At 52.7% G+C, this 27,538-nt stretch overlaps 1 protein-coding gene across 1 annotated transcript; it reads right to left on the reverse strand.

Moving 5' to 3' along the window:
- Positions 1-349: 349 nt before the first annotated feature.
- Positions 350-27,234, reverse strand: LOC135805061 (uncharacterized). Its single transcript, XM_065319051.1, has 13 exons — positions 26,143-27,234; positions 25,448-25,591; positions 24,748-25,041; positions 12,774-12,993; positions 12,181-12,402; positions 11,156-11,346; positions 10,382-10,669; positions 9,412-9,552; positions 6,566-8,809; positions 3,738-5,978; positions 2,733-3,014; positions 1,925-2,069; positions 350-1,201 (listed from the first exon to the last, which is right to left on the reverse strand). The coding sequence occupies exons 1-13, from the start codon at positions 26,239-26,241 to the stop codon at positions 1,050-1,052; spliced, it is 6,663 nt and encodes a 2,220-aa protein (XP_065175123.1). The 5' UTR covers positions 26,242-27,234; the 3' UTR covers positions 350-1,049.
- Positions 27,235-27,538: the final 304 nt, after the last annotated feature.

Genomic DNA, 27,538 nt, shown 5'->3' on the forward strand with positions numbered 1-27,538 from the left:
TTTTTAATTCATCATCTAAGAAAATGATGTACACATGAAGTATTCACAGCTGTTGAGTGTTGGTTGGGTTCGACATCCAGATTTTGTTAAAAATTTCACGCGTGCCTTTCTAGCAAGGCAGCAGATAGTGATGATGTCATTGCGTCCTGATCGGGATGTGATGCCGAAATTGTGTCCTGATTGGGATGTGATGATGTCATTGATCGTGGCAGTCTTGTTATGCGATCTGTGAGCCAGTTTGCACAACAGAGTGACTTCAGCTGCATACCCGTGTGTACAGTCCTAACGTTCATTCAAGCTTCTTGTCTTGGTCCAAGCTAACTTGGCAAGGGCAGAACTCACATTCAGAGTCAGTGAGTAATTACTAATCCGTCGGGGATACAATGTAGTAGTACAATTAGAATGCAAGGTACTTTGACTCTGTCATTTGTATATGCAGATCAAAATCCTATAGCTCTTTTGTTGGATGAAAACAGATCAGCACATTGTAACAAAGAAAATCATATCCGTGATTGCCTACTAACCAGAAATTAACCTGCTACACTGTCAAGAATTTACTATTGCCATCATGATACCATCCGTTGCTGCCAAAGGCTCAAGCATTGTGATTTCATATGCACTGCACTGTCGCTTGTGTGCCGTTGTGCGCGCATAGAGCACTCTGCGTGAAAGAGATTATGAGACGTCGGCAATGCTAGTGCGTCCACTCAATTTATAAAAACTGGCACAGTGGCAGGCCAGTACATGCATGACAGCCTCTTTTACAGGCAAAATAAACACAATGAATATTAATTTTTTTCCCAAGTGTTCCACAAAATTTCAACTCAAACAGTTCTAAAAAACAAAACAAAAAATAGAACGAACTTAAAAAAGGCAAAACCAAAACCACATGTGCATGCCAGTACATGCATGCCAGCACACACAGGTATGGCATTGCTTGCCAGCTCACATCCTACAGCAAGCAGTGTGCTTTTCACACACTCTGTGTAATGCTGCAGTTTAGTGTTTGACTTCTACAGGGGGTCACCTCTTTCCGGCCGCCAGCGTATTCAGTGGGGCTTTCTCAGCCGTCCCAGTCCGTCACGAGATCGCGGACGATCCGATGCCAGCGTGACGTTGGATGCCGGCTTCGCCTTCAAGGTCTGCTGCTTCCGTTGTTCCAGGTGCGTAGTCTCAGCATCGCCGGCAAGAGGTATGACAGGTGAGAGACAAAGTATGGTCAAGGAGCAACTTTAGTTAGTCAATCCATGCACTTGCCATTGATACTCAGTAGTAAACACTGGGCCGGGATCACAAAAGCAGAGCTATGCACTGACAAACAAATGAGATTGCGTTGATGCATGCTGCTGCTGCTGCTGCTGCACACACGGTGGGTTTTCTACTGATTTCTAGTACACCGATGTCTACTGCAGTGAGCGCTATCCCGATTTGCTACCCGTAGTGCATGCATTGCTGTAGTACATGTACTAGTACATGCACTTACAGGCTTTACATGTATGTGATGGCATGATGTACTGCAGTCATGCATATACAGTGCTGCTCACTGAAATCCAGTTGCGTCGCTCAAGTACGCGCGCCCGACGTTGCGCAGCCCTAGACCTGCGAACACTGGGCTGCGGAATGATGCAGGGCGCACACTTGAGTGAAGCGACTGGATTTCAATGAGCAGGCCTGTACTTCTGTGATCCGGCCCTGGGCTAGAAGAGTCATAATTATACAAGTAGACAGTAGGGCTATATGTACAGTAACGTTACCCCCCCCCCCCCACACACACACACTCACACTCATATGGACATGCATGCATGCATGCATACACGTACATGTACACACACACACACACACACACACACACACACACACACACACACACACACACACACACACACACACACACACATGACCAATATCAGCCTGAGGGGGATATTTGCAGTGATGGGCAGAGTGAGTATTGCCGCTTCCGTGATGATTTCAAGGTTGTGTGTCACTTTGCCCAGGCCATTGGCAGCAATAATACCAACTGCCATGGCTGCTATCTCCATGACAACATTCACCTTCATTCCGGCTGCAACCTGTCAGCATCAGAAAAGTGGCAGGACAGAAATAAAAGCTTGTCAGATGTGAATCAAGTACACATGCACACACGAATGCACGCACATGCACATATACAGTCGTCCCTCTCTAATCCGGCACTTGTTTATCCAGCACCCTTGAAAACCAGCACACTTTCCGGCAAAACGGATTTTTTCAGTTCATTTTCTACGCTTTAATCCGGCACTTGAATTCCGCCTCCGGCAGCGATTTTCTGCAACAAATCACTCAAACTGTACATAATATGATTTTCTAATCCAGCAGTTGTACATCGCATACCGTACCGGTGCCAATATCCTATGCCAGTGCATAGGATATTCCCAAGTGTATGTTATAGACATGGCATGTTACACACATGCATTCCACAAACTTGTGGCAAAGTACTTGGATTGACACAGAAAATCCCTACATTTTGACGTACGACACAAACATGTACATTACTAGGTGAGCCGGGTTGGAGGGCAGGATTTGATAATCCAGCACCCTTGTTTATCCGGCAGAAAATGCCGTTGCAAAAGGTGCCGGATTAGAGAGGGACGACTGTACATACATCCGCACACACACAAACACATACGCATACACAAAAGTTCGCATCGCTGCATTGATATGAAGAGCAGTATGTCAACATTCCCCGTGATACGCACCAGGTCTGTTGTGTAGAGAGCGGCTAGACCTGTTGCTGGCGGGGGCTGCTTGATTCGAAACCGACCAGAGTCGACACCCGTGTTGATCAAGCTAAATGACAGATGATACGTGCAGCCTTCCTGAAGGCGGCCGAAATCAAGCGACGACGGCTGAACGACAAACGTGTGCAGCTTGCTGACAATGTCCACCTCGGTGTGCCCGCTGCTGCTCAGCTTGGCCGCCGCTGCTTGCACTGAGGATGTGTGCATGCGCCGATGAATGCTTCCATCTGTGGCTAGGTACTGCGATGGGGACATGCAGGTGCATACATACAAGCACGCACATGCGTACACAGACACACACACAGACACACACGTGCACACACACACACACCATGTACCATGTATACGCCCGTCGCAAGAGAAGCACGCAAATCTGCAAATGCACTGGATGTGCACCCACAGATTTTCTCTTATAGCAACGATAGCGAACAAGATCTGAATGAGACAGATCAAGACTTGCACCAGATAACTGTCTAATCCACATAACTGGCGAAGCCATGTGAATCGACCCCCCAATGCACACCTGGTCTACACCACACGGAGTACATCGGCATAAAACGGCCAAGATAGTTACCTATGCACACCCTACACTTGCTGGGGTAACCAGTATAGACAGCATGCTGCTTTGATAGAAGCAGACACACACACACACACACACACACACACACACGAAAAGAGTTTTCTCGTTGATCAATCGGAATTAAAAATTATGCATTCACTCTGAAAGGGAGAAAAATGATCTCCTTTTGCAGATTTGAAACCCCTTGCGTGTGTGTTTGGTGTTCTCGGTTGTAACACGTACTAACAACTGCACGTATAGTAATCAGTAGGTCTGAAATCATGATCGCTTCAGTCCTACAATTTATACATTAGGAGGGGCTGGGGAAATCACTTCTCGCCTTGGTATGTTCAACGTACTTGTAGCAACGTAGCACCATCCCACGCTGGTTCGCGCATGCTTACCTTCTCGTTTCGCTTAGCTCCGTCTCGATTGGGTTTCAACACTTCTGGTGTAGGGACTGGGGCATTGCGAGGCAGGCCGGCAGCGTTCATGTACTTGCTTGTCATGAGCTGTGAAGGCGGCGGCGTTCCACAAGATACCATAGAATCACCACCAGGATCACCACCAGGCGTTGATACACCCTGGTAGATTGGATCATCGCCTGTCCTGGTAAGCATGCTGCCTTGGCCAGCCGCTGTCATGCTGACAGAGGCAGGATGCGCCCTGGCGATGGGCGAGGGCACTGTCTGGCTACCGTCAACCGACACTCCTTTCAGCGGAGTTGGGTTGTGCGGACGGACGCCGTAGTCAACGCTGTGGCTTGATCCGTACTCCTCGTCAGCGATGATGATGGGAACATTTGTTGGCGTATCACAATCCATTGCATCTGCCATCGGAGTGGACGCGTGCGGCGGAACAAGACTGGACAAACTAGCGGAATCACCACGACCAATGGAGACGTCGAATGGATGGTTTGTTGGTGTACTAGAGTCGTCTGGCATACTTGCTGTTAGCGGAGTGGGATTGTCTGGGCGAACACAGCTGCCAACTAGACTGGATATGCTTCCAACGAGAAGACTGGGTACGTGCTGCTTATCAATGACGCTTGCACTGCTGTGGACATCTACGCCACTCCCCAGTGAACAGGATTGCAATGATTCCTGGGACAGGGGCCGCTCGTCCAGCTGTTGATGGCAGCCGCCTTCAACAGCAGCACCGTCGTCACCTGGCTCCGGCTGGGTCGACTCTGCTGGATGTATGTGAAGCGTTTTAGCCAAGCGACCAGACAGCTCCTCCATGCCCGGCGAGTCTGGCTTTGTTTCGGCCTCGATCCCCTTCAGCTCCCGCTCCAGGCCCTGCAACGCATGCTGACCAACTAGGCTCTGGAAGTAAGCCGGAACTTCCTTTGTTCGCCATCGGCGGTGGTTCATTGCCTCCCTGGCTCTCTCCTCTTGCAGTTCCTCTCGCCTCCGCTCAAGATGAGACTTCTGCATAGCTCTATCGGACGATGTCTGGCCGTATGCACTCTCATCATCTCCATTTTGGTCAGCAGGTTTGTTTCCGCCGACAACATATTGTTGGTCATAGTCAGTTTTGACTTGTGCAGCGGACAGTGGGGTTGGCGGCTTCACGTACATATCAAATAATCGCTGCAGCTCTTTTGTTGGCTGCCGTATTTCTGGGACCGTTTGCTCCCTTCCTTCCAGCCGCTGTTTCTCGTCTTCGATGTAGGACGGTAGAGACGTCCTGACGGCGTCGACAATGGTGTCACGTGCCCGGTCATCCAGAGGCAGGTACTGTCTATACTGTTGCACCGACAGGCCATCATAGTCAGGTCGTGCGCTGGCCTTTGCTTGTGGCTTAACCATCACCGGGCCGACACGCAGCGACTTGCCATACATACTGCCAGTGTGATGATTGTACTTGGTGTTGCCAGTACGCTCTGCCAGTGGTTCCCGCCGCACCACCGCCAGGCGATGCTGTAATGTTCCGTATGGCGACACGGACTGCGATAGCTCAGGAAGCCAGGTCTTGGATGCGGTGAGGTTCGACTGCTGAATGGTTGTGATGACCTTCGCGTCACTGCCGGAACTGCTGGTTTGCAGCTGTGTCGCACTGTCAGACGTGTTGGCATCGGCGACGATTTTGTCCAGCCGCTCTCTGGTCAGCATTTCCTCGCCACTGCCGTCATCACGCACGACGAAGAAGCGAGCCGCTCGCTTGGCAGCCATTGCCGACGCATCAGACTCGCCCAGCATGCGTTCTTTCTCTCCTTTCTCGTCCAGCACTCGGCCCAGTTGATCAACGTGCACCCGTCGGCCACCGGTCACGGTGCTGCATAGATACTCGCCGTCGCCGTGTAGAACTGCCGGTGGCAGCGCGTCTTCCTCGTGCTCTCCGCAGGTCACCACCGGGCTGCCCGAGGACTTCACGTCCATGCACAGCACCGTGGCGCCACGCGTGTGCGCAAACACGCGGAACTGGCCAAAGTGAGAGCATTGCAGGCGCATGCCGTTGGCCGTGCGTACGTGCATGCGATCGCGGCTGGACGGGATGGAGACAGGCAGGTAGCCTGAACATTCGACACGCACCGTGCCATCCCGACTGGTCGTGATCATTGAGCCGTCCACGAACGCAGCAATCATCTTCTTTCCACCGTGCTTGTGGACGATTTGTACTTTGCTTGGCAGCAAATAAGACACCTGAATAGAGAAGACAACACACAAAGTACATGTACAGGGCAGATGCAAGAAACAAAGTCACACTGCGCACGACCAGTGGTATGTATTCTACGAAATGCAGCATCTTCAACACACTACTTTGTTTGAAGTCTATTCAATTGCGAGTGCAGCTCTCTCTCTCTCTCTCTCTCTCTCTCTCTCTCTCTCTCTCTCTCTCTCTCTCTCTCTCTCTCTCTCTGTCTCTCTGTCTCTCTCTCTCTGTTTCTCTGTCTCTGTCTGTTTCTCTCTCTCTCTCTTTCTGTTCGTCCGTCTGTCTGTCTCCCTCACTCTTTCTTTATCTCTCTTTATCTCTCTCTCTCTCTCTCTCTTTCTGTCTCTTTCAGTTCCACCGTCACATTCATACCCGCTTGCTGACCCTCGCACCAGCCACTAATGTCTAGGACAGCTCACAAACACATAATAGTGCTCTCTGACGATCGCTTAGTGCGTAAAACTATATTTTACAGCAGCACATCCTCTCATCTCCTCTGTGTATGCAATTGCCAGTAGTAAACCAGTTACAGGGTATCGCCATTTCACCTACGAAAAATCCAGCAAGTAATACGCACCTCCTTTGAATCGGGGTTGGTCAGTTTCTCCACCTTCATCTCCTGTGTGTACAATGAAGCTGGCTTCACGGTTCCGTCTTCATCTGCCGGAGATAGCGAGGCTGGCGATGCTGATGACGTCCACGTTGACTTCATGCCACCGCAGCTGTACCACGTCCAATCGCGCTTCAAGGTACGATTTTGAATTCCTGAAAAGCTGGCTTCGTCCTCCTCCTCCTCCTCGTCGGGCAAGGTCAGCTCTGGTGGAATGCGACCGTGAATTGTCGATCCATCCGGGAACAGGATGTCACAGTCACCACTACGTTTCAGCACCACCACTCTTCCGTCGCCATGGACGCACCGTGCCTCCTCCACGTCTGCTCGCATTGAGCACGCCGCCTCGAGTCTCTCTTGGCCTGCAGTACCGGGCATGACGTAGCGCTGGTGCACGCAGATCACTCCCGGCTCGTCCAGGCTCTTCTCGCTTAGCTCTTGTTCCGGCTGCAAGTGTTGCACTGAGAAGGCAACGTGCAGGCCATTGCTCAGACACACCGAGGTCTGCGGGAATGTTGGCCGCAGGCGTGCGTTGCGTGCTGCGGCCAGGATGCTGTGTCGATCCTTGATCAGCTGTTCCCTCCTCTCTTCATTGGCTTTCTGCTCAGCTTCAAGGCGCTCAATTTCCGCTTGCATCTGCTGCTGCTTCTTCCCTTTCTGTGCGTTAGCCTTGTCTGGAACTGGACTCTCAACTGCTCTTGTCGGTGGAATCGACTCCAGCTCATCTGTCACGCTTTTGAATTGCTCAGCAAATTTATCATCCAGTGAGGGTGGTCGGCCTTTTGGATACCAGCTTCCAGCAATGTTCAGCCCATTAATCTCAGCTTGAAAGCTGCTGAAGAGACAGCTGGCTTCCTTTGGCTTGGGCAGGGCATCAAACTCGTCCGCCATCTTGTCGGGTTCGTCTTGTATGGTGATTTCCACATCCGCTGCTTCTCCAGCTTGTGCTGGCTCGGAATTCTGGTCCGCAGGTGGAGGCTGATGCGTCGGATGTGGCTCAGGGCTGGCGACTGGTACACTCGGTTCCTTGGCAGCAATTCGGTGAAGTCTGTAAACATCTGTTCCACTGCGCACCTTCACACAATAGTGTTGGTTGCCATCCTCAAAGCACTGCTCGCCAATACAGATGCTGTCCACCTTGTCCGCCGTCAGTACAGTGTAGTCCTCCATGAGCTGAACTATGGAGTCTTCACCAAAATCACAGCCAGAGAACACCTTCCTCAGCGGTAAATCCGGCTCTTGTTCAGTTGCTGCTTCGGGAATGTCAGGCGGTGACAGCACTGCTCCCGACTTACTTGCTGACTTTCCAGCCTTGGTCGCCGATCCGGGGCCGCTTTGGCTGCTAGCTGCCCGGGATTTTGCTGGTGTCTTGCGACCTTTGGCGGCACTTGTCTCCGCCTCAGCTGCTGCTGCCGCTGCTTCTGCAGCAGCCCGCTCTTCAGCCTCTTTCTTTGCTGCTTCTTCTCTCTGCGCTACAAGCCCCGTCTTCTCAGCTTGAGCACGTTTGACTTCGACCGTGAGCCGTTCACGGAGGGGTTCTAGAAAGTCTGTCCGGAAGTTGGAAAACTGCACTGGAGTCTTCAGTACAGTTTTGTTGGACAACGGGACCAGCAGTTCACTCCGCGACACGTTGCCGTCATGGAAGCAGACCAGGCGGCTCTGCAGCGACTGTAGATCGGCGACAGTGCAGCAGCGATACTGTTGATATGCATCTTCCAGGACCTGGAGTAGGGCCGGCGTGTTCGGATGGAATCTTGACACACACCAGTCGTTCATGGGCAGATCCCCTGTCAGAGCTGCTTCCTGATCTTCCAGTTTCGCCACAGACGCCAGTGGATCGGCCCATATAGTTGATGCAGCATTGACGGTGTGTGAGAGGAGCTTGCTCATACGAGGCACGAGCCCCTCCAAACACAGCTGCTGGAGTGCATGCAGAAACGAGGATCGTGTAGCAAAACTGCCGCGGCCCACCGTAGCTTCTATCTGCTGCAGGCGGGCACCGATCCGGTCCTGGTCGCGTGGACATCGCAGTGGTGTGGTGACCAGGTAGCGAAGGGGCGATAACGACTGAACAGCCTTCTCAGCAGCAATCATGTCAAAGCCAGTTGGAACAGTCAGCTGCTCCTGTCGTTGCGTGGCGGTGTCTCCGCCGTGGTAAACGCTCGTCGCTCCGCTGCTACTTGAACTGTCACGTTCATCTTTATACGAGCTCTGTGCATGAAGGAGATAGAAATCACACAAGCATGTACATATGAGTCTTACCCATGTGCACAAGTGCACAGAGCCAGTAGAAGCCAGGAGCATTAAGACCATAGTGGACAGTAGGTCAGGAGCTACATGTATGCGTGCATGCATGCATGCATGTGACGTACAGTCTTTGCACGTTCATTGTATGATCTGCTTTGAAATTCTTCCACGCCTCCGGTACAAGCAAACGTTCACTGAAGATGCCGCAGTCTTCCGGGTGCGGTCGGAGTCGAATAGTGTTGGTCCTAGAACGCTACAACAACAGGTTCCCTGAACTCATGGGTTCCCAAACCAGCCCTGATGTACATGTACATGAATTCAAAATGTATGTGTGGTTGTCAGGGGCGCAGTACGGCACGGTAACATCATCAGTGGAATAATGTGAAGAATGGTTGATCATTTTTAGCAATATTTGAAGAACAATCATTGCAGCCACAGGCCTGGGACCAAGGCCATTCCACTTTTAACAGTTAATAGTACACCACCCACATGATTTTTCAGTCGATGGCTTAACGTGCTTTCGACCAAGTTCAATTATCATGGTCTGCTACGAATTGACTGCATACCTTTGTTGTATTCGCTGGCACATTGTCCGCCATTGTGTCAAGTAGCGAGGTCATGAATGTGCTTTCAAAGTCCTTCTCGATTGGCGGCATCTTGGACTGTCGTTCTTGCCGACTGCTGTCAGTGTCCAGTGTATGACAAACCTATTGCAGCAAAACACAAGATATACGAGTCTTATGATGGATGCAGCATGAACTACCTTCAGTTCATGTTGGAGGAGGAGTGAGATGGCAAAGCTATCTTGTTACAGTGTAAGGCTGACATCACCGATAACTGTTACATTATACGTCAGCTAGGTTAAACAAGATTAGGCCAGGTATGCCATGGCAAAATGTATAGAGAAGCAGATCCAAAAACCCAGATTTTTTAAGTAAAGTGGGCTTTGGAACATCAACTTGGCCAAAATCGAGCTTTCAATTTGAAACCAGCCAGTTTGGATGAATGGACTGCAGTGGGCCTCATTGTTTGTCGGTTACACTCCAACTATTATACAAGATACAGCATGGGATAGGCAAGTCGCACAGTGGGACTCTGCGAGCAGGACTTGATCCTCAGATTCTTCACCTAAGCGGATTACCTCAGGTTTCTGTGGACACAGCCTCTGCAGGCTGCTGAGCCAGAAAGCACCCTTTTTTAAGCACTCTGACACTAGCTTGCAGCCTAAACTTCAAGAGGTCAGCATGCCTCCTAGCCGTGGCTGCACCACCTATTCCTATTCCTACATCAACGAATTTCAACTTTAGATCTGTGATAGCCCTATGGACAGTGCATATCAGTGCATGTTGCAGTGCATTTGACAGTGCATTTGACCGAGAGAGCACACCCATGCTTGCACAGTGATCACTAAACCTTACTGACAACCTGATTAGTTACATGTACAGGACTGTATAGCCGGGCAATTGCAAACACCTTGCACATGCTGCGAGTACAGCCCCCCCCCCCCCCCCCGCATCAATCCGCCTTGTTTCTTACCTGTTCAAGCATGCAGTGCATGATGATCGGCACAGACGTGAACTCGACCGGAACACTGTTTAACAGGCGCCTGTAGACGTCCGTGGGGGTGTTGAAGATATCGCTCTCCTCCGTGGCATAGACGGAGCTGAGTAGCTGCTTTGGCTTGGCAACATGCACAGCCGGAGTCAGCCGAGGCACTTTAGCTGCAGCCAGTGCATTCAGGTAGTGTTTGTGTAGCTGCTTCTCTTCAACGACAGTGAAAACAATCCTTGCATATTCGTCGTAGACTTGCTTTTGAAATTCCGCCTGGAAAGTAAAGCACATGCCAGCAAATACCCATCGGCTAGAACACAACTGGAGGTGATCATGGGATCATCTTTACTATGCATGCTTTTCTCATGACTATTGATCTCTTTTTTCTTTTCTTTTTTGGAACCGGCCTCTTGTACGGGCAGAAGTAACACAATGATACAGTAATAACATGGACCATACCAGAAAAGTAATGATGACGAGGCATAAACAAGGGAGCATAAAGGACTACTGATCTCTGCAAGACTTCAATGCCGCTGAGTTTTCAGTTTACTGAATTTATCCACACCCACCCACACACACACACACACACACGCACACACACACACACACACACACACACACACACACACACCGGGGAGTGCAGGCTAGCATAGACTCACACTCGTACACATTATACTGTATACTATCCCAGCAACATCCCGGGTCCAGAGCAGCGGTCTCACTATGGTAACCATTCATGCACCAAGGCTAAGCACATACCTCCGCTTCCTCGCTAAGATCTTTTACATCCGCAACATTGAAAAGGGAGTTCCAGGTCATATCACGCAGTGGATCTGATGAGCCGCTTTGATTAACGGTGTGACGTGTCTCTTGCCAGAACCGATCAATGGTAGATTTCTGCTGTGCTAGACGGTTTCGCCTTTCTTCTTGTTCTTCCTCGTTTAGAGTTTCTGCAATGCACACCAGTCAAAGCATCCATGTTTAGAAAATGAGTCTAACTGCCAGACTCTAATGGCTCACACTAATCATCGTCCCAAATGGAAAACCGTATTTTAAGCCCAGGTCAGCCCATGATTTCAAGAAGCAAGCGAAAGGGAACACATCATCTATATGCATCGTTAACATGGAAATCTGGCCGCACGTTTAGCGGCCCCAGGGCGCTGGCCATGCAGCCATAGGTAAGCAGTACACGCATGCATGTATGCGCTGCTGGTCGTATTGGATCAACACCTGAACATAATTGTGTACTGCATGCAACATTCTGTACGTGCTGAGGGTGCCGGCCCCGGTCAATCGACTGGATGTCCATGTCCATGACAGTACATTGCATGCATGCAGGAGTGTGAACCCACGCTGTTCTTCACAGAATTACCGTGCTGTCATGTGATAGCAATGTCGTTACGCATGTCCGTACCCACTCGATTGCTGCCATGTCTGCACCAAGATCGAGAGTTTTTCTCTCCCCCCTCTTTCTCTCTCTCTCTCTCTAATTCTCTCTCTCTCTTTCTCTCTCTCTCTGTCTCGCATCTACTTGCAATCATGGTGGAGCACTGAGTAGGGGCTATGTACATTGGATTGGGGGCCGAGAGAGGAGGAGGGGGGGGGGCTGTGTACAATGGATGGGGAGGGGGGGGGAGGGGCTGTGTATACTAAATGAGCAGGCTAACAAGTGATGTGGCCGGGTTCGGCACTGATAACCATGATAAGCTGTTTTCAAATGTTGGATGGTCTGCGTTACATCATTATACACCATCATGTTGTCCCCTACATCTATGTGCACACACCTTCTTTAGTCGTTGCGGGTCTCTTGCGGTCACCACCGCTCTCCCAGTCAAGTAACGTGTTTTTGCTATCTAGGTGGGCAGCTTCATCGTTGTCAGCCTTCCGGAGCTCAACCAGTAAATCACAGTGAATGCCCACCTTGCTCAGCTCGGCGAAGAAGTGCAGTGACTCATGAAAACCAGTGAAGACAATGTAGTAATCAGGGCCATCTTCTGGCTCGTCATCTGTGACAGACAGGCAGCATAAACACATAAACACACACACACACACACACACACACACACACACACACACACACACACACACACACACACACACACGCTCGCACAGCATAAACGTGAAGCAGTGGACTTAGTATCTGGCTGGTTCACTTCAACGCAAGCATGCCAAAAAAACAATATTGCAGAAGGCAGTCTCGGATTGTATGGGTATTTTCTTTCCTTTTTCAGACAGCAGTTTTGATGGATAACGGATGATGATCCATGGCACAGCACAGGACATATGCTACTTCGTTTTGTTTGAAGTTTGAACACATCTGCATGGTACTCCAGACATAGAACAGTAGACAGGACACAGAACACAGGACAGGGCTTACCGGCTGCAACTGCATCCTGCTCTTCTTCCTGCCTGGTCTTCATGTCGCTGTACATCTTGAGCGGAGGCGGTGGCGCTGCGGCTGGGCTTGCCTTGCCGGCAGACTCCTTCATGCTGGACTTCTTTCCACCTGCGGGTGGCTTCTCCTTTCCTCCCTTTCCCTTCCCTTTGGCTGGTGCGGGTGCTGCGTCAGGAACCGTCCGCTGTCTAGCACTGTACAGCTACAGGCAGAGACAGAGATTGGAACAGCATTCAGTGGCCGATGTAGCATACATCATACAGAGATTGGAACAGCATTGCAGGCCGATGTAGCATACATCATACAGAGATTGGAACAGCATTGGCCGATGTAGCATACATCATACAGAGATTGGAACAGCATTGGCCGATGTAGCATACATCATACAGAGATTGGAACAGCATTGGCCGATGTAGCATACATCATACAGAGATTGGAACAGCATTGGCCGATGTAGCATACATCATACGCAGCCATGCATGCCCTGCATGCCCTGGAAAGCACCGTTGATCCTGGCTATGCTTTCAACCTGCTGGTGGCTGGTGGAGTGGCGAGTAGCACACTATTTAACAAATCTACTTTCTAAGCAAATACCGGAGACAGGGACGTTATATTGCAATTGCACCTTGAAGCTTTGCACACTAGGCGATCTTAGAGCATGCCAATTTACCCTAAGCTAGTGCAGGGCCGTCGGAAGGTATTTTAGTGTGGTACGGTCAGCCATCTGAAGTACAATATACTTGTGGGGGAGGGATGGCTGAGCCGCAAAATTTTGGAAATTTAGTGCCCAAATCAGTGCATTTTATTGATTCACGGGGTACTTGGGGCAAATAGTGGTACGGTCAATACCGTAGTGACCGTACCGTGTGCGACGCCCCTGTAGTGCATGAATCAACTCGTGCGCGTGTGTGCATGTAATAGTGGATCAGTGCCCTTGGGTTGGACCAGGCTAGAAAGAAACGCACACCTGCATCAGCAGTCTAGCAGGGTATGACCCTGTTACTGTTCGTGTGAAAAGCAGTGGTACATGTAACATGATAGATCATGAGCAGGAGGAGGGGGGGGGGGGGGGTCGTGCGCTAAAACTTTGGCTTTGGGTGTAGCTCATGTGACAGATGTACAGAAGTCGTCAGAAGAGCTTGATTAAAGTAGAACATCAGTTTTAAAGTTTTAAAGTTTTAAAGTTTTAAAGTGTAAGGCTGTAAGGCTGTAAGGCTGTAAGGCTGTAAGGCTGTAAGGCTGTAAGGCTGTAAGGCTGTAAGGCTGTAAGGCTGTAAGGCTGCAAGGCTGCAAGGCTGCAAGGCTGTAAGGCTGCAAGGCTGTAAGGCTGTAAGGCTGTAAGGCTGTAAGGCTGTAAGGCTGTAAGGCTGCACGGCTGTAAGGCTGCAAGGCTGCAAGGCTGTAAGGCTGTAAGGCTGCAAGGCTGCAAGGCTGCAAGGCTGCAAGGCTGTAAGGCTGTAAGGCTGTAAGGCTGGAAGGCTGCAAGGCTGCAAGGCTGCAAGGCTGTAAGGCTGTAAGGCTGCAAGGCTGCAAGGCTGTAAGGCTGCAAGGCTGCAAGGCTGTAAGGCTGTAAGGCTGCAAGGCTGCAAGGCTGTAAGGCTGTAAGGCTGCAAGGCTGCAAGGCTGCAAGGCTGCAAGGCTGTAAGGCTGTAAGGCTGTAAGGCTGTAAGGCTGTAAGGCTGCAAGGCTGCAAGGCTGCAAGGCTGTAAGGCTGCAAGGCTGTAAGGCTGCAAGGCTGCAAGGCTGTAAGGCTGTAAGGCTGTAAGGCTGTAAGGCTGTAAGGCTGCAAGGCTGCAAGGCTGTAAGGCTGTAAGGCTGCAAGGCTGTAAGGCTGTAAGGCTGCAAGGCTGTAAGGCTGTAAGGCTGTAAGGCTGTAAGGCTGTAAGGCTGTAAGGCTGCAAGGCTGCAAGGCTGCAAGGCTGCAAGGCTGCAAGGCTGTAAGGCTGCAAGGCTGTAAGGCTGTAAGGCTGTAAGGCTGTAAGGCTGTAAGGCTGTAAGGCTGCAAGGCTGCAAGGCTGCAAGGCTGTAAGGCTGCAAGGCTGTAAGGCTGCAAGGCTGCAAGGCTGCAAGGCTGCAAGGCTGTAAGGCTGCAAGGCTGCAAGGCTGTAAGGCTGCAAGGCTGCAAGGCTGTAAGGCTGTAAGGCTGTAAGGCTGTAAGGCTGCAAGGCTGCAAGGCTGTAAGGCTGTAAGGCTGCAAGGCTGCAAGGCTGCAAGGCTGTAAGGCTGCAAGGCTGCAAGGCTGCAAGGCTGCAAGGCTGTAAGGCTGTAAGGCTGTAAGGCTGCAAGGCTGCAAGGCTGCAAGGCTGCAAGGCTGCAAGGCTGTAAGGCTGCAAGGCTGCAAGGCTGTAAGGCTGTAAGGCTGTAAGGCTGCAAGGCTGCAAGGCTGCAAGGCTGTAAGGCTGCAAGGCTGCAAGGCTGTAAGGCTGCAAGGCTGCAAGGCTGTAAGGCTGTAAGGCTGCAAGGCTGCAAGGCTGGAAGGCTGTAAGGCTGCAAGGCTGCAAGGCTGTAAGGCTGCAAGGCTGTAAGGCTGTAAGGCTGTAAGGCTGTAAGGCTGCAAGGCTGCAAGGCTGCAAGGCTGTAAGGCTGCAAGGCTGCAAGGCTGTAAGGCTGCAAGGCTGCAAGGCTGTAAGGCTGTAAGGCTGTAAGGCTGTAAGGCTGCAAGGCTGCAAGGCTGTAAGGCTGCAAGGCTGCAAGGCTGTAAGGCTGTAAGGCTGCAAGGCTGTAAGGCTGCAAGGCTGCAAGGCTGTAAGGCTGCAAGGCTGTAAGGCTGTAAGGCTGTAAGGCTGCAAGGCTGTAAGGCTGTAAGGCTGTAAGGCTGCAAGGCTGCAAGGCTGCAAGGCTGTAAGGCTGCAAGGCTGTAAGGCTGTAAGGCTGTAAGGCTGTAAGGCTGTAAGGCTGTAAGGCTGCACGGCTGTAAGGCTGCAAGGCTGCAAGGCTGTAAGGCTGTAAGGCTGCAAGGCTGCAAGGCTGCAAGGCTGCAAGGCTGTAAGGCTGTAAGGCTGTAAGGCTGGAAGGCTGCAAGGCTGCAAGGCTGCAAGGCTGTAAGGCTGTAAGGCTGCAAGGCTGCAAGGCTGTAAGGCTGCAAGGCTGCAAGGCTGTAAGGCTGTAAGGCTGCAAGGCTGCAAGGCTGTAAGGCTGTAAGGCTGCAAGGCTGCAAGGCTGCAAGGCTGCAAGGCTGTAAGGCTGTAAGGCTGTAAGGCTGTAAGGCTGTAAGGCTGCAAGGCTGCAAGGCTGCAAGGCTGTAAGGCTGCAAGGCTGTAAGGCTGCAAGGCTGCAAGGCTGTAAGGCTGTAAGGCTGTAAGGCTGTAAGGCTGTAAGGCTGCAAGGCTGCAAGGCTGTAAGGCTGTAAGGCTGCAAGGCTGTAAGGCTGTAAGGCTGCAAGGCTGTAAGGCTGTAAGGCTGTAAGGCTGTAAGGCTGTAAGGCTGTAAGGCTGCAAGGCTGCAAGGCTGCAAGGCTGCAAGGCTGCAAGGCTGTAAGGCTGCAAGGCTGTAAGGCTGTAAGGCTGTAAGGCTGTAAGGCTGTAAGGCTGTAAGGCTGCAAGGCTGCAAGGCTGCAAGGCTGTAAGGCTGCAAGGCTGTAAGGCTGCAAGGCTGCAAGGCTGCAAGGCTGCAAGGCTGTAAGGCTGCAAGGCTGCAAGGCTGTAAGGCTGCAAGGCTGCAAGGCTGTAAGGCTGTAAGGCTGTAAGGCTGTAAGGCTGCAAGGCTGCAAGGCTGTAAGGCTGTAAGGCTGCAAGGCTGCAAGGCTGCAAGGCTGTAAGGCTGCAAGGCTGCAAGGCTGCAAGGCTGCAAGGCTGTAAGGCTGTAAGGCTGTAAGGCTGCAAGGCTGCAAGGCTGCAAGGCTGCAAGGCTGCAAGGCTGTAAGGCTGCAAGGCTGCAAGGCTGTAAGGCTGTAAGGCTGTAAGGCTGCAAGGCTGCAAGGCTGCAAGGCTGTAAGGCTGCAAGGCTGCAAGGCTGTAAGGCTGCAAGGCTGCAAGGCTGTAAGGCTGTAAGGCTGCAAGGCTGCAAGGCTGGAAGGCTGTAAGGCTGCAAGGCTGCAAGGCTGTAAGGCTGCAAGGCTGTAAGGCTGTAAGGCTGTAAGGCTGTAAGGCTGCAAGGCTGCAAGGCTGTAAGGCTGCAAGGCTGCAAGGCTGTAAGGCTGCAAGGCTGCAAGGCTGTAAGGCTGTAAGGCTGTAAGGCTGTAAGGCTGCAAGGCTGCAAGGCTGTAAGGCTGCAAGGCTGCAAGGCTGTAAGGCTGTAAGGCTGCAAGGCTGTAAGGCTGCAAGGCTGCAAGGCTGTAAGGCTGCAAGGCTGCAAGGCTGTAAGGCTGTAAGGCTGTAAGGCTGCAAGGCTGCAAGGCTGCAAGGCTGTAAGGCTGCAAGGCTGCAAGGCTGTAAGGCTGCAAGGCTGCAAGGCTGTAAGGCTGTAAGGCTGTAAGGCTGCAAGGCTGCAAGGCTGCAAGGCTGTAAGGCTGTACGGCTGTAAGGCTGTAAGGCTGTAAGGCTGTAAGGCTGTAAGGCTGCAAGGCTGCAAGGCTGCAAGGCTGCAAGGCTGTAAGGCTGCAAGGCTGTAAGGCTGCAAGGCTGCAAGGCTGTAAGGCTGTAAGGCTGTAAGGCTGCAAGGCTGCAAGGCTGTAAGGCTGTACGGCTGTAAGGCTGTAAGGCTGTAAGGCTGTAAGGCTGCAAGGCTGCAAGGCTGCAAGGCTGTAAGGCTGTAAGGCTGCAAGGCTGCAAGGCTGCAAGGCTGCAAGGCTGTAAGGCTGCAAGGCTGCAAGGCTGTAAGGCTGTAAGGCTGTAAGGCTGTAAGGCTGCAAGGCTGCAAGGCTGCAAGGCTGTAAGGCTGTAAGGCTGTAAGGCTGTAAGGCTGCAAGGCTGTAAGGCTGCAAGGCTGCAAGGCTGCAAGGCTGTAAGGCTGTAAGGCTGTAAGGCTGTAAGGCTGCAAGGCTGCAAGGCTGTAAGGCTGTAAGGCTGCAAGGCTGTAAGGCTGTAAGGCTGCAAGGCTGTAAGGCTGTAAGGCTGTAAGGCTGTAAGGCTGTAAGGCTGTAAGGCTGCAAGGCTGCAAGGCTGCAAGGCTGTAAGGCTGCAAGGCTGTAAGGCTGCAAGGCTGTAAGGCTGTAAGGCTGTAAGGCTGTAAGGCTGTAAGGCTGTAAGGCTGTAAGGCTGCAAGGCTGCAAGGCTGCAAGGCTGCAAGGCTGTAAGGCTGCAAGGCTGTAAGGCTGCAAGGCTGCAAGGCTGCAAGGCTGTAAGGCTGTAAGGCTGTAAGGCTGCAAGGCTGCAAGGCTGTAAGGCTGTAAGGCTGCAAGGCTGCAAGGCTGTAAGGCTGCAAGGCTGCAAGGCTGGAAGGCTGCAAGGCTGCAAGGCTGTAAGGCTGTAAGGCTGTAAGGCTGCAAGGCTGCAAGGCTGCAAGGCTGTAAGGCTGCAAGGCTGCAAGGCTGTAAGGCTGCAAGGCTGCAAGGCTGTAAGGCTGTAAGGCTGTAAGGCTGCAAGGCTGCAAGGCTGTAAGGCTGCAAGGCTGCAAGGCTGTAAGGCTGCAAGGCTGCAAGGCTGTAAGGCTGTAAGGCTGCAAGGCTGCAAGGCTGCAAGGCTGTACGGCTGTAAGGCTGTAAGGCTGTAAGGCTGTAAGGCTGTAAGGCTGTAAGGCTGCAAGGCTGGAAGGCTGTAAGGCTGCAAGGCTGCAAGGCTGTAAGGCTGCAAGGCTGCAAGGCTGTAAGGCTGTAAGGCTGCAAGGCTGTAAGGCTGTAAGGCTGTACGGCTGTAAGGCTGTAAGGCTGTAAGGCTGTAAGGCTGCAAGGCTGCAAGGCTGCAAGGCTGTAAGGCTGTAAGGCTGCAAGGCTGCAAGGCTGTAAGGCTGCAAGGCTGCAAGGCTGTAAGGCTGTAAGGCTGTAAGGCTGTAAGGCTGCAAGGCTGCAAGGCTGCAAGGCTGCAAGGCTGCAAGGCTGTAAGGCTGTAAGGCTGTAAGGCTGTAAGGCTGCAAGGCTGCAAGGCTGCAAGGCTGTAAGGCTGTAAGGCTGTAAGGCTGCAAGGCTGCAAGGCTGCAAGGCTGCAAGGCTGTAAGGCTGTAAGGCTGCAAGGCTGCAAGGCTGCAAGGCTGTAAGGCTGCAAGGCTGCAAGGCTGTAAGGCTGCAAGGCTGCAAGGCTGCAAGGCTGTAAGGCTGCAAGGCTGCAAGGCTGCAAGGCTGTAAGGCTGTACGGCTGTAAGGCTGTAAGGCTGTAAGGCTGTAAGGCTGTAAGGCTGTAAGGCTGCAAGGCTGCAAGGCTGCAAGGCTGTAAGGCTGTAAGGCTGCAAGGCTGCAAGGCTGCAAGGCTGCAAGGCTGTAAGGCTGTAAGGCTGTAAGGCTGCAAGGCTGTAAGGCTGCAAGGCTGTAAGGCTGTAAGGCTGCAAGGCTGGAAGGCTGTAAGGCTGTAAGGCTGTAAGGCTGTAAGGCTGTAAGGCTGTAAGGCTGCAAGGCTGCAAGGCTGTAAGGCTGTAAGGCTGTACGGCTGTAAGGCTGTAAGGCTGTAAGGCTGTAAGGCTGTAAGGCTGCAAGGCTGCAAGGCTGTAAGGCTGTAAGGCTGCAAGGCTGTAAGGCTGTAAGGCTGCAAGGCTGTAAGGCTGTAAGGCTGTAAGGCTGTAAGGCTGCAAGGCTGCAAGGCTGCAAGGCTGCAAGGCTGCAAGGCTGGAAGGCTGTAAGGCTGTAAGGCTGTAAGGCTGTAAGGCTGCAAGGCTGCAAGGCTGCAAGGCTGTAAGGCTGTAAGGCTGTAAGGCTGTAAGGCTGCAAGGCTGCAAGGCTGCAAGGCTGTAAGGCTGCAAGGCTGCAAGGCTGTAAGGCTGCAAGGCTGCAAGGCTGTAAGGCTGTAAGGCTGTAAGGCTGTAAGGCTGTAAGGCTGCAAGGCTGCAAGGCTGTAAGGCTGCAAGGCTGCAAGGCTGTAAGGCTGTAAGGCTGTAAGGCTGCAAGGCTGCAAGGCTGTAAGGCTGTAAGGCTGCAAGGCTGTAAGGCTGTAAGGCTGCAAGGCTGCAAGGCTGTAAGGCTGTAAGGCTGTAAGGCTGTAAGGCTGCAAGGCTGCAAGGCTGCAAGGCTGTAAGGCTGCAAGGCTGCAAGGCTGTAAGGCTGCAAGGCTGTAAGGCTGTAAGGCTGTAAGGCTGTAAGGCTGTAAGGCTGCAAGGCTGCAAGGCTGCAAGGCTGTAAGGCTGCAAGGCTGCAAGGCTGTAAGGCTGCAAGGCTGCAAGGCTGTAAGGCTGTAAGGCTGCAAGGCTGCAAGGCTGCAAGGCTGTAAGGCTGCAAGGCTGCAAGGCTGTAAGGCTGCAAGGCTGCAAGGCTGCAAGGCTGTAAGGCTGTAAGGCTGTAAGGCTGTAAGGCTGCAAGGCTGCAAGGCTGTAAGGCTGCAAGGCTGTAAGGCTGTAAGGCTGTAAGGCTGCAAGGCTGCAAGGCTGCAAGGCTGTAAGGCTGCAAGGCTGTAAGGCTGCAAGGCTGCAAGGCTGTAAGGCTGTAAGGCTGTAAGGCTGCAAGGCTGCAAGGCTGCAAGGCTGCAAGGCTGCAAGGCTGTAAGGCTGTAAGGCTGTAAGGCTGTAAGGCTGTAAGGCTGTAAGGCTGCAAGGCTGCAAGGCGGTAAGGCTGCAAGGCTGCAAGGCTGCAAGGCTGTAAGGCTGCAAGGCTGTAAGGCTGCAAGGCTGCAAGGCTGTAAGGCTGTAAGGCTGTAAGGCTGCAAGGCTGCAAGGCTGCAAGGCTGTAAGGCTGCAAGGCTGCAAGGCTGTAAGGCTGCAAGGCTGCAAGGCTGTAAGGCTGTAAGGCTGTAAGGCTGCAAGGCTGCAAGGCTGCAAGGCTGCAAGGCTGTAAGGCTGCAAGGCTGCAAGGCTGTAAGGCTGCAAGGCTGCAAGGCTGTAAGGCTGTAAGGCTGTAAGGCTGCAAGGCTGCAAGGCTGCAAGGCTGTAAGGCTGTACGGCTGTAAGGCTGTAAGGCTGGAAGGCTGCAAGGCTGCAAGGCTGTAAGGCTGTAAGGCTGTAAGGCTGCAAGGCTGCAAGGCTGCAAGGCTGTAAGGCTGCAAGGCTGCAAGGCTGTAAGGCTGCAAGGCTGCAAGGCTGCAAGGCTGTAAGGCTGTAAGGCTGCAAGGCTGCAAGGCTGCAAGGCTGTAAGGCTGCAAGGCTGCAAGGCTGTAAGGCTGCAAGGCTGCAAGGCTGTAAGGCTGTAAGGCTGTAAGGCTGCAAGGCTGCAAGGCTGTAAGGCTGTACGGCTGTAAGGCTGTAAGGCTGTAAGGCTGTAAGGCTGCAAGGCTGGAAGGCTGTAAGGCTGCAAGGCTGCAAGGCTGTAAGGCTGCAAGGCTGCAAGGCTGTAAGGCTGTAAGGCTGCAAGGCTGCAAGGCTGTAAGGCTGTACGGCTGTAAGGCTGTAAGGCTGTAAGGCTGTAAGGCTGCAAGGCTGCAAGGCTGTAAGGCTGTAAGGCTGCAAGGCTGCAAGGCTGTAAGGCTGTAAGGCTGCAAGGCTGCAAGGCTGTAAGGCTGTAAGGCTGTAAGGCTGCAAGGCTGCAAGGCTGCAAGGCTGTAAGGCTGTAAGGCTGTAAGGCTGTAAGGCTGTAAGGCTGTAAGGCTGCAAGGCTGCAAGGCTGCAAGGCTGCAAGGCTGCAAGGCTGTAAGGCTGTAAGGCTGTAAGGCTGCAAGGCTGCAAGGCTGCAAGGCTGCAAGGCTGCAAGGCTGCAAGGCTGTAAGGCTGCAAGGCTGCAAGGCTGCAAGGCTGCAAGGCTGTAAGGCTGCAAGGCTGCAAGGCTGTAAGGCTGCAAGGCTGCAAGGCTGTAAGGCTGTAAGGCTGCAAGGCTGCAAGGCTGCAAGGCTGTAAGGCTGTACGGCTGTAAGGCTGTAAGGCTGTAAGGCTGTAAGGCTGTAAGGCTGTAAGGCTGCAAGGCTGCAAGGCTGCAAGGCTGTAAGGCTGTAAGGCTGCAAGGCTGCAAGGCTGCAAGGCTGCAAGGCTGCAAGGCTGTAAGGCTGTAAGGCTGTAAGGCTGCAAGGCTGCAAGGCTGCAAGGCTGTAAGGCTGTAAGGCTGCAAGGCTGTAAGGCTGTAAGGCTGTAAGGCTGTAAGGCTGTAAGGCTGTAAGGCTGCAAGGCTGTAAGGCTGTAAGGCTGTACGGCTGTAAGGCTGTAAGGCTGGAAGGCTGTAAGGCTGTAAGGCTGTAAGGCTGTAAGGCTGTAAGGCTGCAAGGCTGCAAGGCTGCAAGGCTGTAAGGCTGTAAGGCTGTAAGGCTGTAAGGCTGCAAGGCTGCAAGGCTGCAAGGCTGTAAGGCTGCAAGGCTGCAAGGCTGTAAGGCTGCAAGGCTGCAAGGCTGTAAGGCTGTAAGGCTGTAAGGCTGTAAGGCTGCAAGGCTGCAAGGCTGTAAGGCTGCAAGGCTGCAAGGCTGTAAGGCTGTAAGGCTGTAAGGCTGCAAGGCTGTAAGGCTGTAAGGCTGCAAGGCTGTAAGGCTGTAAGGCTGCAAGGCTGTAAGGCTGTAAGGCTGTAAGGCTGTAAGGCTGTAAGGCTGTAAGGCTGCAAGGCTGCAAGGCTGCAAGGCTGTAAGGCTGCAAGGCTGCAAGGCTGTAAGGCTGCAAGGCTGTAAGGCTGTAAGGCTGTAAGGCTGTAAGGCTGTAAGGCTGTAAGGCTGTAAGGCTGCAAGGCTGCAAGGCTGCAAGGCTGTAAGGCTGCAAGGCTGTAAGGCTGCAAGGCTGCAAGGCTGTAAGGCTGTAAGGCTGTAAGGCTGCAAGGCTGCAAGGCTGTAAGGCTGCAAGGCTGCAAGGCTGTAAGGCTGTAAGGCTGTAAGGCTGTAAGGCTGCAAGGCTGCAAGGCTGTAAGGCTGCAAGGCTGCAAGGCTGTAAGGCTGTAAGGCTGCAAGGCTGTAAGGCTGCAAGGCTGCAAGGCTGTAAGGCTGCAAGGCTGCAAGGCTGTAAGGCTGTAAGGCTGTAAGGCTGTAAGGCTGCAAGGCTGCAAGGCTGTAAGGCTGCAAGGCTGCAAGGCTGTAAGGCTGTAAGGCTGTAAGGCTGCAAGGCTGTAAGGCTGTAAGGCTGCAAGGCTGTAAGGCTGTAAGGCTGCAAGGCTGTAAGGCTGTAAGGCTGTAAGGCTGTAAGGCTGTAAGGCTGTAAGGCTGCAAGGCTGCAAGGCTGCAAGGCTGTAAGGCTGCAAGGCTGCAAGGCTGTAAGGCTGCAAGGCTGTAAGGCTGTAAGGCTGTAAGGCTGTAAGGCTGTAAGGCTGTAAGGCTGTAAGGCTGCAAGGCTGCAAGGCTGCAAGGCTGTAAGGCTGCAAGGCTGTAAGGCTGCAAGGCTGCAAGGCTGTAAGGCTGTAAGGCTGTAAGGCTGCAAGGCTGCAAGGCTGTAAGGCTGCAAGGCTGCAAGGCTGTAAGGCTGCAAGGCTGCAAGGCTGTAAGGCTGTAAGGCTGTAAGGCTGTAAGGCTGTAAGGCTGCAAGGCTGCAAGGCTGTAAGGCTGCAAGGCTGTAAGGCTGTAAGGCTGTAAGGCTGCAAGGCTGCAAGGCTGCAAGGCTGTAAGGCTGCAAGGCTGTAAGGCTGCAAGGCTGCAAGGCTGTAAGGCTGTAAGGCTGTAAGGCTGCAAGGCTGCAAGGCTGCAAGGCTGCAAGGCTGTACGGCTGTAAGGCTGTAAGGCTGTAAGGCTGTAAGGCTGTAAGGCTGTAAGGCTGCAAGGCTGCAAGGCTGCAAGGCTGCAAGGCTGCAAGGCTGCAAGGCTGTAAGGCTGCAAGGCTGTAAGGCTGCAAGGCTGCAAGGCTGTAAGGCTGTAAGGCTGTAAGGCTGCAAGGCTGCAAGGCTGCAAGGCTGTAAGGCTGCAAGGCTGCAAGGCTGTAAGGCTGCAAGGCTGCAAGGCTGTAAGGCTGTAAGGCTGTAAGGCTGCAAGGCTGCAAGGCTGCAAGGCTGTAAGGCTGCAAGGCTGCAAGGCTGTAAGGCTGCAAGGCTGCAAGGCTGTAAGGCTGTAAGGCTGTAAGGCTGCAAGGCTGCAAGGCTGCAAGGCTGTAAGGCTGTACGGCTGTAAGGCTGTAAGGCTGTAAGGCTGTAAGGCTGTAAGGCTGTAAGGCTGTAAGGCTGCAAGGCTGCAAGGCTGCAAGGCTGTAAGGCTGTAAGGCTGCAAGGCTGCAAGGCTGTAAGGCTGCAAGGCTGCAAGGCTGCAAGGCTGTAAGGCTGTAAGGCTGTAAGGCTGTAAGGCTGTAAGGCTGTAAGGCTGCAAGGCTGCAAGGCTGCAAGGCTGTAAGGATGCAAGGCTGCAAGGCTGCAAGGCTGCAAGGCTGTAAGGCTGTAAGGCTGTAAGGCTGTAAGGCTGTAAGGCTGTAAGGCTGTAAGGCTGCAAGGCTGCAAGGCTGCAAGGCTGTAAGGCTGCAAGGCTGCAAGGCTGTAAGGCTGTAAGGCTGTAAGGCTGTAAGGCTGCAAGGCTGCAAGGCTGCAAGGCTGTAAGGATGCAAGGCTGCAAGGCTGCAAGGCTGCAAGGCTGTAAGGCTGTAAGGCTGTAAGGCTGTAAGGCTGTAAGGCTGTAAGGCTGTAAGGCTGCAAGGCTGCAAGGCTGTAAGGCTGTAAGGCTGCAAGGCTGCAAGGCTGCAAGGCTGCAAGGCTGTAAGGCTGTAAGGCTGTAAGGCTGTAAGGCTGCAAGGCTGCAAGGCTGCAAGGCTGTAAGGATGCAAGGCTGCAAGGCTGCAAGGCTGCAAGGCTGTAAGGCTGTAAGGCTGTAAGGCTGTAAGGCTGTAAGGCTGTAAGGCTGTAAGGCTGCAAGGCTGCAAGGCTGCAAGGCTGTAAGGCTGCAAGGCTGCAAGGCTGTAAGGCTGTAAGGCTGTAAGGCTGTAAGGCTGTAAGGCTGTAAGGCTGTAAGGCTGCAAGGCTGTAAGGCTGCAAGGCTGTAAGGCTGTAAGGCTGTAAGGCTGTAAGGCTGTAAGGCTGTAAGGCTGCAAGGCTGTAAGGCTGTAAGGCTGTAAGGCTGTAAGGCTGTAAGGCTGTAAGGCTGTAAGGCATCTACAATGTACGGCGACACTCATGTTACTCTATTCTACTCACCGCTTTTCTTTCCTGTCTCTTCTGCATGTACTCCTTCTTTCGGTAGAGGAAGAGGAACTTGACAAGTCGCACCTCCATTTCCGTGTCGATTGCGCCCTTGGAGGTCATTTGCTGCTGGGCGTACTCCACTGCCTCCGCAAACGCCGGCTTGTCGCCCGCCGCCTGCTTCGGAGCTTTGCTTGCGCGGCCGGTCTTGCTGGCACGGCCGCCGGGCTTGCTGGGCGTCGGTTCCACGGCCGCTTGCGGTTGCGACGGCCGACGCGGCTCCTTGAGACTGTCCAACCCCACCGTTGCCTGTACGCGTATATCATCACACGCACAATACAGTCAACCTGCTGCATAGCGACCTCGGGTATAACAACATAACCCCACACCCAGTCACCATTTGACTGCCTACTTTCCACCTCGCGAATATCGACACTTTTCTCATGCATGCCGGTCGGGGTCGGTATTCGCAAGATCGACTCAGTGTACACAATCACCACATTGTCAATCCACAACCACCACATTGTCAGTCCACAATCACCACATTGTCAATCCACAATCATCATGAGCAATGAAGGAACACTACACTTCACACCTCACATTGTGCACTGTGTCGCCCAGCACCATGCACTACACTGCGCTGCATAGCAATGAAATTATTTAGCTGGGGTTTATTACAGAACTATTAAGAAGTTAACCAGATACCCAAGCTTACAAGTTTGATGATGTCCTGTCTGCTGATGGACTGGAAGCGACGTCGCAGCTTCCGGTCGCGCACGGCCGTGCACAGCAGATCCGTCAGTGCAGTGCCATCTTCAGCATCCAGTGGCGCAGCGCACGAGAAGAATGTGCTCAAGCCCTGTCATGGTATCATGGTGTGTAGGCAAGATGCAGAGCAAAGATTACACACCGTGCACTCGGACCATTCATGCTCTCTTGCCTCTGATTAGCAAAAATACTTGCAGGGCACCAGCCAAGCATAATGATACATGTATCGCCGAGGAAGCCACACGTGGCGCATGGATGCTACACCTAGCGCAAATATACAGCCATGCTCCTTGCTAGCGCTGGGTTCGGACAGACGAGACACTTCAGTCCTAGTTCAGTTCAGTTCTTGTTCCCATACAAACTACACTCCAAAAACCCAAGTCCAGAATCTAAACAACAAGACAGTAAGTTAGTGTAGTGCTATCACCGTTCACTCTTTAATTGAGACCCGGGGTGCACGGGTACCATGGTTACAGTAACAGACATGCACCGCTAATGCTAAATGCAGTAGACCATCACTCGCTCTTAGCGGACATTTCTCAGGTTCTGGTAGACACCAGAACCAGTCAGGATATCTTTCAGTCCCATTTGCTTGTCGAGTACATAGCTGGTAATAACAGTTACACTCTACGTCTTGCTTACCTCCTGGACCGCAGCTGACAACAGAGCGGTATCCCAGCCGGCTGGGGGACCGGCCGGGGCTGCCGCCGCGCCCTTCCCCGGCTTCTGCTTCTTGGACATCTTGCTGCGGCCTCCGCCGTCGCTTCTGCCACCGCTCCGATGTGTGTAGTCTCACTCACTGTGCTGGTGATGTGTCGGGCAGAGGACCCGTTGAACAACCAGCTGTAGTCGCCTTGTCTGTTTGGCCGCACTATGAGATCACTAGACCATTCTAGGTATTTACAGCTGAATGGTCCGTCCTTCTGCCTGGTATATCAAGTAGAGGTGACTCAAGCGATGACGTCACCGATGAACACCAGAATTATTCTATCTCAAGTACGTACTAGTACTTAGTTTTGATTTCTACAAACGTGTAACGTTAGTATCCACGCCCTGAGAGAGTATTGGTCAATGGCGGGGTGCATGGGACTTGCTCCCACCGCTGCTGCCTCGACCAGTACAGCCCTCGCCGCTTCCGTACTGTCTCAGTGTCGCCAAGATGTCGGGATAGGGAACACAGGTGCAACACGTTCACCACTGCCACTGGCATCAGGTGTACGGCCTCACCTCACCTCAGCTCAGGTGCTTCGAGATCTCCAGCTAGCGACCGGAAAGCGAAGCTGCGTAACGCTGCCGACACGGCAACAGCGCCGAAGTCACCACGGCCCTGACGACGCTTGGCGATGCCTGGCACAGGCACTAGGCAGAGCGGCTACGGCACAGGACGCGTTGCCCGTCTTCAGCGTCACCAGAGGTCGTCTATGTTCTATGTTCGTAAGTAAGCAGTGCTCTTGCTTGATGATCGTAGCTATGGCTATATATATGGGTATGAATGGGAGGCAATGCGATCAGGGTACTACTAGTAATCGAAACCAAACCCCTTGCTCACAACGTTAGTTGACAATGCATCATCAATTATTCTGTTCACTCTCGCTAGTTCCAAAGCGCCGTTGTCGCAACAAATGAAATCCGACTAGCAAAGCAAAACTGTCAGTGAGACTCCCTCGCGTCGTCAAGAAGCGGGAACTAACTAGGGAGGAGTACGGTCGATCGGGGCAATGTTTTCTTTTCTTTAGTTTTAGTTTTACAGTTTGCGCGATCTGTTGCACGCATCCCGTGCTGCTCTCGCTCAGGTTACCATAGTTATAGGAGCCTGGGTAACGGCCGCGTACCATGATTACCAATACAATGTACCATGATGATCACTGATGAGATCACTGACTGTCAATAATTATTATTGTCATTGTCATTGCCATTGGCATTGGTACATGGTGCATGCAGTACAAGCATGTCCTGTACAGAGCTAGTGAGTAGTAGTAGGCACTTCAGTCACGTGACATGACCTGTCAAAAAGTGCTAACGCTGAATCGCGTACATG

This window comes from Sycon ciliatum, chromosome 1, assembly GCF_964019385.1.
Source record: "Sycon ciliatum chromosome 1, ocSycCili1.1, whole genome shotgun sequence".
Taxonomy (NCBI): domain Eukaryota; kingdom Metazoa; phylum Porifera; class Calcarea; order Leucosolenida; family Sycettidae; genus Sycon; species Sycon ciliatum.

Excerpts from the sequence above, each read along its gene's own strand:
- LOC135805061 (XM_065319051.1), bottom strand. The coding sequence starts at position 26,241 with ATGTCCAAGAAGCAGAAGCCGGGGAAGGGCGCGGCGGCAGCCCCGGCC. Across the intron at positions 2,070-2,732 it reads CTCTCTACACAACAGACCTG|GTTGCAGCCGGAATGAAGGT; the intron begins GTGCGTATCACG and ends TGATGCTGACAG. Across the intron at positions 1,202-1,924 it reads CACTCTGCCCATCACTGCAA|CTGTCATACCTCTTGCCGGC; the intron begins ATATCCCCCTCA and ends TTTGTCTCTCAC.